Source organism: Hipposideros armiger, unplaced genomic scaffold (assembly GCF_001890085.2).
Source record: "Hipposideros armiger isolate ML-2016 unplaced genomic scaffold, ASM189008v1 scaffold_64, whole genome shotgun sequence".
Taxonomy (NCBI): domain Eukaryota; kingdom Metazoa; phylum Chordata; class Mammalia; order Chiroptera; family Hipposideridae; genus Hipposideros; species Hipposideros armiger.
In genome coordinates, this window is record NW_017731414.1 from 899,527 (window position 1) to 911,813 (window position 12,287).

General features: G+C 51.4%; 1 protein-coding gene across 15 annotated transcripts in view; it reads left to right on the top strand.

Moving 5' to 3' along the window:
- The first annotated feature begins 8,219 nt into the window (after positions 1–8,219).
- The window catches only part of MYO9B (myosin IXB), a 78,651-nt gene continuing 74,583 nt past the window's right edge, over positions 8,220–12,287 (top strand). For 14 of the 15 annotated variants that reach the window (XM_019641941.1, XM_019641946.1, XM_019641948.1 and 11 more), the window contains exon 1: positions 8,220–9,113. In XM_019641941.1, coding sequence (XP_019497486.1) covers positions 8,274–9,113 — 840 coding nt within the window. In that variant the 5' untranslated portion in view covers positions 8,220–8,273. The remainder of the gene's footprint in view (positions 9,114–12,287) is intronic. The other variant, XM_019641956.1, reaches the window with a different exon arrangement.

Below are 12,287 nucleotides of genomic sequence, written 5' to 3' on the forward strand. Positions count from 1 at the left end.
CAGGTTCCACAGAAATGGAAAACAAGGATGGACACAGGGTCTTGTTAGGATGACTGGGCAATGGCCAAAGGGTTCAGGGTCTCTTTGAGATGGTGAGAATGTTCTAAAAATAGAGTCCAAGGAGGGGTTATTGAAGAACCTGGAATGGGGGCTCTTGGTGAGAGGCAACCAGTGGCTTTGTGATAATAGCTCATCTGCTAAGAGCTTAGAAACTGCCAGTGTTTATCAAACAGCTACTTAGTTCCAAGTTCCAGGCATGAGACTAACGGCTCCATGGTTGCCCAAATCCCACATCGCAACCGGTGAGGTAGGACCTGCTCCCCAAACAAGGTGTCCCAGAGACCTGTGACAGCGGCTCCACGGGGACATGCCCTTGGTGTGGGGAGGTTTCTATGGACCAGAGCGGCTGAGCCATGTTAAGCAACTGGGCTGGCACAAAGGCACACCCCACCCCACCCCACCCCCAGCCCCACCTGGAATCCTCAAGGATCCAGACTGCCTTTAAAAGCAGAGTGAGGCTTCCTAGTTCTCCAGGGACCACTGAGCCATGGTCTCAAGTAGGGCATTTGTGTGTTGTCACTGTAGCTCTGCTCGCAGGAGGTTTCTCTAGATGGCTTTCCACCTAAGTGTGACAATAGGTAGACTGTGTGATTTGGAAAGGGGGATCCCAAAGGGGCCTCCTCTGCCCATCCAGACCCTCTTCCCTGGTGACCTTGTGTCTTTATGAGCCCACCAGTCACCCAATAAGGACCCAAAACCCAGTCCTTGTAGGTCCCTGAAGGTCTGCCCTCCCCTTGTAACCAGAACACACCTGTGCCCCACGGGCCCAACCCAAGCCACTATCAGTCCCCCCTGCACACACCCAGTGGGACCCCCCCACCCCCACCCCCGTAGTCCACCTGTCACACACAGGCTAGCTGACCCCTTCCTGCTGTCACTCAAGTCCTGGCGCTCCCTTCCCCCAACCAGCCAGGGCTCCCATCAGGCTTGTATGAACATTTAAACTCCATCCCACATTCACCAAGCCCTACTGGATGGGATCTGACCTCTCTGACCTCAGCCCCTCCCCCTCCAGCCTCGCTCTGCTGGCCACACTGGTCCCCTTGTTCTGAGGCTGCCCCTACTCTTGGCGATCACCACCCTCGCCTGAGCTGTCGGCCCCTTCTCATTTGCACAGGCCTCAGCGCTTCCACTGTGAGCGCTTCTCTGTTTCCTGTTCCAAAATGACTACCCTGCTCTGGTCAGTTTCTGTCCCTACTGAAGCACCGCTGACATCTGGGGCAGGATCATCCTCTGCATTGGGGAACATATTGTGCACTGTAGGGCATTGAGCAGTGTCCCTGGCCTCCACCCACTGGATGCCAATAGCACCTCCCCTCCAGTGGTGATGACCAAAAATGTCTCCAGCCATCTTCTAGTGTCCCCTGGGGTGGGACAAAATTGCCCCTAGGGTGACTCATCATCACTGGAAATGCCCCTTTGCTAGTGACTTGGTTTGTTGTAAAGTTCTCTGAAGGCCAGACACCTCCAAATTCTTACTCTCTGCTGTGCCCGGTACTGGCCTGGATGAGGGTGGTCATTGGAGAAACATTTGTTGACCGGACAGATATTGAAGGCTGTAGCCACAGACCCCAGGGAGAAGGATGGGTCTTGAGGGGCAGGAAACTGCTGGAGGAGGTGGCCTCTGCCCCAGTGCCTGCCTGGGGGAGGTGCTTTCTCCAGGGCTCAGACCGGTTGGGCCAGACTGGAAGGCCTAGGGGGACATCTTAGGAAAAAAAGGGATGCTTTCAGGAACAGTCATGAGAGGGTGTCTATGCTGGGAGCATCCAGTACCCTCTGTACTAGGTACCTGGATTTGTTTTGGAGGCTGCTGTAAGCTGATACTCCAAACTGAGTGGCTCGAACAATAGAAATTCACTCTCTCACAGTTCTGGAAGCCAGAAGTCCAAAATCAAGGCATGAGCAGGGCCCTAGCTCCCTCCAAAGTCCCCAGGGGGGACCCTTCCTTGCACCTTCCAACTTTGGGGGCTCCAAGCATTCCATGGCTTATGGCCATATCACCCTAACCCGAACCCTAAGTTGTCCTCCAGCTCTGAGCTACCTTGACCAAGACACACTTCCTTTGTAGCTGTTTCTTAGCACGTCCATCTTTCAGATAACTTCACATGATCATTTCTTCCAAAAAAATCCAGTGGTCATGCACATGGGAACATGGAAACATGCTGTGTTCTAAGTGGTGCCTCCTGCATAATTCTATAGTCATGCCAGCCTCCTCCTTTTAGCTTGAGAATGATTTCATCTGATAAACATGTGGCTGCAAATTACGGCCTTATATAAACGAAGCGGCTACACTACGCTTTCTGGAGGCCCCATCTGCCTTATTTTCCCAATCGCTCGCCAAACCAATAGGCAGAACCTTGCTTTTTCGTGCAGGAGGCCTCTGCCAGGCCTTGAGAGTGGCTCATTCACATTTGTCCACTCACTCACCCCTGGGGCCGAATTTGTGGTTGCCTCCCCCTCCCCCCACACCTTCTTTCTCATGAAAGAAAGGCCCTGAATTGAGTTTCATGTCTTCTCCAAGTACAGAAAATACACCAGTGTGGCGTTTGCAAAGCCTTAATTTTTCTCAGTTCAGGTTTTTCAGTGAGAATTATTTTTGTTGTAGTAAAATGCACATACAGTTCATCATGGGTAACATTTCATGCATTCACAGTGTTGTATAACCAGCACTTCTATCTAGTTCCAAGACATTTCCATCACCCCAAAAGGAAACCCAATCCCCATGAGCTGTCACTCCCCATCTACCCTCCCCTACTCCCTGACAACCACTAATCTGTTTCTTGTCTCTAAGGATTTGCCTGTTCTGGACATTTCATATACGTGGAATCATACACTGTGTGGTCCTTTGTGTCTGACCTCTTTCACGCATGTGTTCAAGGTTCATCCACATTGCAGCATGTGTCAGTGCTTCATTTCTTTCTATGGCTGAGTAATATTCTACTGTGTGGCTGGACCACATTTTGTTTATCCTTCATCCTTTGACGGGGCATTTCATTTCCACCTTTTGGTTCTCTCAGTGGGAATTTTATAGCCTGCCAGCTTGACTTCCATTTGGTCAAGGGCATAGTTCTCCCCTGAGTCCTGGGGAAACAGATCCCTTCAATGCGGGTGTGTTTTGCGTCTGTTCACATTGTGTGTGCTTCCATGAGCATTAGTTGGAGGGCAGAATGGGCATTTTAACTTAAGGATATTAGGCAAAATGGTTTGGATGAAGGACAGACACATAGGCTTTCAGGACCTGCTGCCCCTGACACATGGCTGCAACCTGCGATGGCCACTTTGCTGAGCTGTGTCTCCCCACTGCCACCTCCCACTCCCAGGACCTGCTGCCCCTGGTTCCTCAGCCCAGACCAGCTTCCTTTCATTCTGGACATAGCCTGGGGATTCTCAAGGCACAGGTTTTACGTCCACTTGTGACAAGGACATTCAGCCACAGCATGTCTAACTTCCAGATCTCAGGTTCTGTTAAGATTCAATGAGGAAGGCGTGCTTAGAAGCCAGAGAAAACAGCCAAGCCCCATCAAGAGAGATGTCAGTGTTTAAGAACGATGCATTATCAGTGAATTAACAATCAGCGATGAATTATCACAGCTCTGGAGCTGTGATCATCAACATCATGGCACCACGCAGGCATCAGCAGCCCAGAGGCAGACCCACATGTGTCAAATAACTTCATATACAGTGTTTAACAAACAAATATGGCTTCCCAGTCAGGGGGGAGAAGGATTCTTTAATAAAAGGCATTAATACAATTGCTTCCCTCTTTGGAGAGGAGCATCCGGATCCCCATTTCACCTCCCACACTTGACTGGGTTGACTGGTATCCCCCAAATTTATGTCCACCTGGAACCTCAGAATGTGACCTTGATTGGAAATAAGGTCTTTGTATATGTAGTTATTTAAAGGATCTCAAGGCAAACTCATTCTGAATCCAATAATTGTGGAGTCTTGATAGGAAGAGGAAAGGACACAGAGACAGAGAAGGGCACCATGTGACAATAAAGAGATGAGAGGGAAGCATTTATAAGCCAAGGAAGGCCAAGGGTTGCCAGCAGCTACTAGAAACCGGGAGAGAAGCCTGGGACAAATTCCTCCCTCAAAGCCTTCAGAAGGAGCCAGCCCTGCTGACACCATGATTTTGGACTTTTGCGGAACTATGAGACAAATTTCTGTTGTTTTAAGCCATCTGGTTTGTAGTACTTGATTTCAGTGACCCTAGGGAATACATACACCCTCCAAAATAATTTCCGGATGGATAAAGTCTTAATGTAAAGAATAAATATGGGAAGGGAAGAGAAGGTGTAGTCTTACGTTAATAAGATCTAGGAGTGGAATGGGCAATATACATCATAAAAGAAATGATGCACTGATCTGACTGCCTGGAAATTGTAATATTTGTCTCAAAAAACACCGTATGCAAAAGTAAATTGATAGGAATTCATTTCATCAAACATAGCAAAGAGTTAATAATAGCTTTCCTATACAAAAAGCTTCTTCAAAACAATAAGTAAAACAATAGTTGTGCTTCAGTGGGAACATATGAGCAACAGACATGAACGACTTACAGAAACAGAAAGATAGCTGCGCAATAGACATAATTATCAAAAAAATCCAGCCTGACAGTTGAAGAAGAAACATAAGTGACAAAACACTCTTTTGTGCCCAGTGAAGAGTCTGATTAGCCAAATGTTGCAGGTAAAATGATGCCACATATGGAATAAGGGGACCCTGGGCCTAAGAGGGTGCACCCTGAGATTTTGCACTGGGAGCAGAGCTATGTGAGATCCAGTAGAGGGGTTTGAGGGGCATGGGCATTCTATTCTGAGGACAAGAAGAAGGCAGCAGGCTGGGGCTGTCCCCCATCAGCGATGCGGATGTGAGAAGAGGAGGGCAGAGTCTGGGGGTAGGTGGGTGGGTGGCCAGCCCACTGGGGATGCATCCCAGCTGGGGAGCTTGACCCCCTCCTATGGTTTGGGCTCTGGGCAGCTTCTCCCTGATTGGGCTAGAGAGGCCCAGCAAGGTCTAGCCTATTAACCTGGGCTTGGGCTGGGTGGGGCGTGGCCACAGTATGCTAGTCACCAGTGTGTGGACCGAGACGTAGCCATGCTATATTGGACCTGATGACCAGGGGCTCTGAGGACTGGCCATGTGGCTCCCCCAAGGGGCTTTGTACTGGGACACCCACATCTAGACCAATGGGAGGCCCTCCTGACTGGCTGGTGAGAAAAGAGAGCCGATCTGGGGACATGGTGACAGCAGACAGGATGTGGTCAGTGGGAGGGGCAGGGAACAAGCCTTTTGGGTGTTTAGGGCAATTCAGGGAGAGGGGGCCTGGAAGTGGGGCAGGTGTCTTTGGGCATGAGCACAGCCCCTGAGGGGGTGCCATACAGTAGATGCCCCAGGAACAAAGCCTGGGGGTCAGGACAGGAAGGGTCCCTGCACAGGGGTAGGTCCAGGTGACGCCGCTGTCCCCATGGCTACAGAGCAAGTGAGGAGTACCGAGACAGGCTGCTGGGAGCAGATGTGACTAGCAGGAACTTGGTGGCATCTTTTGGGGGAAGGGAACAGTGGTTTAAATGGCGTGGTGGAGGAACGGTGGACCGAGGACCAAGTGGGAGTCGGAAGGGCTGGCTCCAGGCTTTGTGGAAATGAGGAGGTGGCCGGCCTCTACCCTGGGCTGGAGAAGGATTTATTAGTGTCTCTGGTTTTAAGGCACATGAGCTGTTCAATAGAAGGGTCCTCCTTGGTAAACAACCAGGGAAGTGGGTAAAGGGGGTTGCTCTGGGAAGAAAGTGCGGGTCCCTGGGACGGAGGGCCAGGCTGGGCAGGGAGGGCCACACAGACAGGTCCAGCAGAGGAATTTTCCAGGAATCAGACATGGTGGGCCTGGGTGTGTTCTGACAGCTAGAGGGTCAGCTGCAGCAGTGAAATCAAGTGGACCCTGCCGGGACTCCTATTGGGGCCCCAGCTGGATTTGGCCCCGCCCCTGCTCTTTGGCTATCCTCCTCCCTGCAGTGCTGGCCTTCATCAGCCTCCTTGAGCAAGTCTTATCTACTTCCTCCTGATCTGGGATGGAGTATGCATCAGCTGGTCCTGTAACGGCCCTCCACTGCCACCCCCGCCCCGCCGCCATGTCTCTGAGCCCAGGGTCTCCTGCTTCCCCCACCAAGGGGCCGAGAGCTGCAAATGTCCCCTACACATCTTTGTTCACAGTGGGGTTCTGAGAGCTCCTGATTAGCTTTTCCTGGAGAACGTAGGGTGATTCAGAGTGCAACTGGCTACACGGCCCTCAACCCCTTCCAGGCTTCGGCCAGATCCTAATCAGGGCAGGTGGCAGAGGCCACAGGAGCAGGGTGACTGGGCTCTGGTGGCCTCTTACTTAGATGAGTGTCTGCTGGGAGGAGAAAGCATATCTGTGTGACCTCTCTACTGCCTGTATCCAGGCAGCTTGGGCTTGAGACAGTCCAAAGCCCCCAGCCTGTGAGCTGGATCACGCCTCCGGAAATTGTGGTGCACATCAGCTATGTCTCCACAAGTGCAAGTCACAGGGGCCAGTGCTGCCTGAAGTGCTAGCTCTGTGCATATGTGTGTACATGTGTTCATATGAAAGTGCTGCGCATACACCTGTGTCCATGTTGGTGCACATCAGCATACATGTGTGTTCTCTTTGTGCATGCATGAGTGTGGGTGTATCCATATGAAACTGCATGCATGTGTTCATGTGGAAGTATGGTACACACATGCATGTTCATGTTTATGTGTTTTTCATGTGTATGCAGTGAGCATGCAGGTGTGTTCTGTGTATATGTGAGCATGGGTGTGTGTGTATGAAAGTGCACACACGTGTGTCCATGTTTGTGTGCTTGCATGTGGGCACAAGTGTGGGTGTGTTCATATGAGTGTGTTCATGCACATGTGTCTGTGGGATTTATACGCTCTCACATTTGTTTGCATATCAGTTTCTCTCTCTGGGCTTTTGAGCCAAGGTCTAGTTCATCTTTGTATCCTCAGCAATGCTTGGGTGGCACACAGTGAGCCCGCACGTGACCCACACACATTTATGCCTCTTGCTCCAAGACACAAAATTGGCTGTTGCCAACATTGGCTGCATTTTCTCTTTTCCCCACAACATCTTTAGAAGCAAATGCATTTTTTAAAACCAAACTTTTTCTGTTGGAGTCATTTTAGATTTACAGAAAAGTTGCAAAAGCAGTATAAAGAGTTCCCTGTACCCCTTACCCGCCTTCCTTTATCATGACCATCTTATATTAACACATTTGTACAGCCAAGAAATTGACATCACTACTCTGCTATTAACCAATCTCCTGGCATTATCCAGATGTCACCAGTTCTTCCACTCAGGTCGTCTCCCAGGTCAAGGACCTCATCCAGGGAACCCAGCTACATTTAGTGGTCTCGTCTCCTCTGGTCTGGGATGGCTCCTTGCGCTTTTTTTGTATCTCATGATCTTGGCAGTCTTGGGAGCCCGACTGCCTGGGTGTCTATCTGATGTTCTCCACAGGAGACTGGGGTTGTGGGTTCTAGAAGCAAATGCACTCTGAGCAGTTCTCTCGAGCGAGCTTTAGGGAGCTCACACTGACTTCATCCTTCTCATTGGGGTTTTGGGGACCCTGTTGTTTCGGGGTCCCTGAATTTCAGTGCAGGTCCAGTCTTGCTTATCCCCTCACACTTCTCGCTGCCCCTGGTATATTGTGGGAACATAACCAAGGCCTGTGAGGCTGAGTATTCATCCGCTTAGGGAGCTGCCATGGGAGGTTTTATCTGTCCTAGGAGAGGCTAGGAAGGATGTGGGCTGGGAAAGGCTTAGGTGAGACATAGCTGTGGCTATTGGACTTGTGGGTTGAGAGGCTGACCCTGGGTGGGGAGGAAAAGGGGCTGGGGATTGAGCAAACTCCGTGGGAAAGGTTTGATCTTGGGGAGATGGAGTCTGGTGCTATCACTCTGCAAGAGAATCCTTGGGTCAGAGGTTGTGTTTAAGGACAAATGGAGGCTCCTCCCACCCTTTGTCTTTTCGGAAGAACCCTGTTGGGGCAGGGGATTCAGGCTTCAGGTCTGAGGCTGTCTGTTCTGGGTGGGCGTCAGACACCCCTCCCACCACCCCTTGCCACTCTGACCATTTCACCCCCTCCCTTCCAGCTCCAGGACACGCGCCCCGAGCCCGGGAGGCATGCTGAAGCTAGGCGGCCGGCAGGATGAGTGTGAACGAGGCGGGCAGCTCTGGCTGCCGGAGGCAAGCGGCCTACCACCTGCACATCTACCCGCAGCTGGCCACCAGCGAGAACCAGGCCTCGTGCCGTGTGATGGCCACCAAGGACAGCACCACATCCGACGTCATCCAGGATGCCATTGCCAGCCTGCGGCTGGACGGTACCAAGCGCTATGTGCTGGTGGAGGTCAAGGAGACAGGTGGGGAGGAATGGGTGCTGGATGCCAACGACTCGCCCGTGCACCGCGTGCTGCTGTGGCCGCGCCGGGCGCAGGACGAGCACCCGCAGGAGGACGGTTACTACTTCCTGCTGCAGGAGCGTGACGCAGATGGGGCCATCAAGTACGTGCACATGCAGCTGGTGGCCCAGGCCACGGCCACCCGGCGCCTGGTGGAGCGCGGCCTCCTGCCCCGGCAGCAAGCGGACTTTGATGACCTGTGCAACCTTCCCGAGCTGACTGAGGCCAACCTCCTGAAGAACCTGAAGCACCGCTTCCTGCAACAGAAGATCTACACATATGCAGGGAGCATCCTCGTGGCCGTCAATCCCTTCAAGTTCCTCCCCATCTATAACCCCAAGTACGTGAAGATGTACGAGAACCAGCAGCTGGGCAAGCTGGAGCCGCACGTGTTTGCGCTGGCCGACGTGGCCTACTATGCCATGCTCCGGAAACGCGTCAACCAGTGCATTGTGATTTCGGGTGAGAGCGGCTCGGGCAAGACACAGACCACCAACTTCCTGATCCACTGCCTCACCGCCCTGAGCCAAAAGGGCTATGCCAGCGGCGTCGAGAGGACCATCCTGGGTGCCGGCCCTGTGCTGGAGGTGAGCAGGGCTGTTGGCAGGAGAGGCCCTTTCCCGTAACATGTGGGTTTTATTATCGCATCTGCCATGGAGAAGAGAGTTTGTCATACTCACAGTTCCCTCGAAATAGGATGCTCGGCATGCCACACAGGACCATAGGTGGGAGGCATCGGGCACAGCAGGAGCACAAGGCAACTGTGGGCAGGAGTCCTTGTTGTGGTTTTCATGGAAAGAAATGGGTGAAGCACAGTGAGCAGGTTTAAGACTGGCTGGTTTGAATAACTTCTCGGCTCTGGGGCGTAGGGTACCTGGTTGTCTGGTACCTGGCCCTGAGGTATCAGGGCTGGTGGATGGTGGCCTGAGTGTGAGAGCTGATAGAGGAAGCAGTGAGAGTGTGGGTTCTGGCTGGGTTGGTCTGCATAAGGAAGGTGCACTCACAGGCAGGTCCTTTGCCCTCTTTAGAAATTGGCTAACCCTTGGAAGGGCAGTCCCTCCAGGGTCAGCCAGGCCCCAGATGTCAACAGCATCAGAATATAGATAACAAAAAGCCCTGATTAATAGACTCTTTACATCTGGGAGGCGGCAATCATGTACTGTAGGTCCCCAAAAAGGATGGCATGTCCAAATTGAGCCGTTCATGATGGGACTTTTCTTGTGGGGCTGCAGTGTGAAAGGAAGCCAGCAAAGCATAGTGCAGGCCTAGGGGCTGGGGACATCGAGGCAAGGGGAGGGGGCCACCTGGCAGCGCTATGGAATCAGTGGGGGAGGAAACACCCTGTGTCCTCTGTCCAGTATCACTGTTGGCCAAACCCCATGGAAGCCGTGGATGTGTCGCTGTGGATGAGCCTCTGGACACAAGCGCAGTAGAAGTGACCGCAGTGTCCCTCACTCTTGGTGTCTTAAGACAAGAGGCATCCATGTCTCAGGACATAGCATAACCGTTGTCACCTGGTGAGGGCTGGGCAATGTGTGAGCCCAGAGGTCTGCACCTTTGGGTTTGGCGTCTACAGCTCTGCTTTCTTTCTTTTTTAAATAAGATTTTACAATAATTAAATAATAACACATAAGTAATTTTAATAGTCTTTGGCTAATTTTATTAAATATAATAATGTTATTATATTTCTTAGAGCAGTTTTAGGTTTATAGCAATATTAAGCATATAGTACAGAGTTCCCATATATTCCCCTCACCAGTGCACGCTCTCCCATATCATTAGTGTGTTACATTTGTTGTAGTCGATGAGCCAAAGTCTACAGTTTACATTTGGGTTCACTCTGTGTTGTATATTCTGTGGGTTTGAACAAATGTACAGTGGTATATATCCACCGTTACAGTATCGTACAGAGTAGTTCCCTTGCCCCGCAAGGCCTCTGTGCTCTGCCTTTTCATCCCTCCCTCCTCCTAACTCCTGATCTTTTCACTGTCTCCATAATTTTGCCTTTTCCAGAATATCATATAGATGGGATCAATCATAAAGTCCATAGCCTTTTCAGGCTGGTTTCTTGCACTCAGTGATATGCATGTAAGATTCCTCCATGTCTTTTTGTGGCTTGAGACCTCATTTGCCAAGTAACACCCCTTATCTGGATGTGCCAGTCTGTCCATCCACAGGACCCCAGACCAACCTCTCCACAGAGTTGGGGGTACAGGGGTCTTTCCCGTCTTGACCTCCAGCTTCTGCCAATCCCCCCAAGCTGAGGGCCTAATGTAGGCACCGCGGAGGGCTGCTGTGCATATTCACTGAAATCACATCTAAGCTGCGCCTGCTGAATACATTTCAGTTCCTCTTCTTCCCTGATGATCTCTGAAATCATCAGCAAGAAATTTATTGGGACTGCACAGCCTGTCCCTGTGTCAACACGGGTAGCCTATTTCTGTCTTCTCCTATATAGATTGTCATTTCTTGTGCAAATATTTTAAAAACTACTAAGTAACCCAACCACAGAATGGACATTTTTCTCTGTAATGCTGTGTACTGTGTGTGCACTCCCTCTATCTTGGTCGTCTGTCCATTCTGCAAATATTCCTCGTATAAGTCTGCCATGTGCCAGGCGCCGTCATTGATACTGGGCTATGTTGGTGGTCAAAGTGGACACAGGCCTGCCCGTACATAGCTGTTGCCCCAGTGTCTGGAAGGAGGGCACAGCCAGTGCAAAAGCTGGTAGGGTAGACCACACCTGGTGTGTTGGAAGAAAGGCAAAGGCCCTGGAGGGCCCAGGAAGAGGCTAGAATGGGATGAGCGACGGGCAGAGTGGGAGATGGTGGGGACAGAGAGGTGACAGGCAAATCATGGCCTTGTGGGCCGTAGGAAGGGCCCTATGTGATGTGGGAGCCAAGAAGAGTGTCCCAGGTTTGATTTGGCCTCATCACAGCTGCTACGAAGCCACCAGTGTCCCCACCATTCTCCCAGCAAGGGCCAGGGGCCACAACAGGCATTCTAGACTTTTGCATTGGTGTCTGGCACTGCAGTCCTAGGTAAAATGGTGGAGGTTGTCAATGACGTTAGAAATTAAGAACGTGAATGAGAGGGCAGACCCAGTGTTTACCAAGTGGCCATTCACCCCCCACAGAACCAGGCAGGCAGATGGGTGTGGTCTAGGCTGTGCTTGATGAGAATGCTGAGCCCGAGGTCTCATCGAGACACAGCGAGGAGGCAGGATTGACACCATGGCATCGTTTCCTTTTCTAGCTGGGGACCACCCAGGATACCTGGATGAAGTTCCTGTGACTGCCATAATCAAGTACCACAGTCTGGGGGACTTCAAACACCAGGAGTTTACAGTCACTCCTGGGTATCCATGAGGACCCCCTCAGATATCAAAATTCCCAGATGTTTAGGCCCCTTACATAAAATGGCATAGTAATTGCAGATAACCTATATTTGCACATAGGCTACAGCTGGGTGTGCCTATACATCACTTCATTCCCGTGGATGTGGCAAATTCAAGTTTTGCTCTTTGGAACTTTCTGGGATTTTTTTTTTTTTCCCCTAATATTTTCGATCCTCGGTTGAATCCCACATGGAACTCCCATGGATTCAGAGGACGAACTGTACTTTCTCACAGCTCTGAAGGGCAGGTGTTGGCAGTGCCACGCTCCCTCTGGAGGCTCTAGGGGAGGATCCTTCCTTGTCTGTTCCAGCTTCTGGGGCCTCCAGGCGTTCCTCGGTTTATGGCCGTATCACCCCAATCTCTG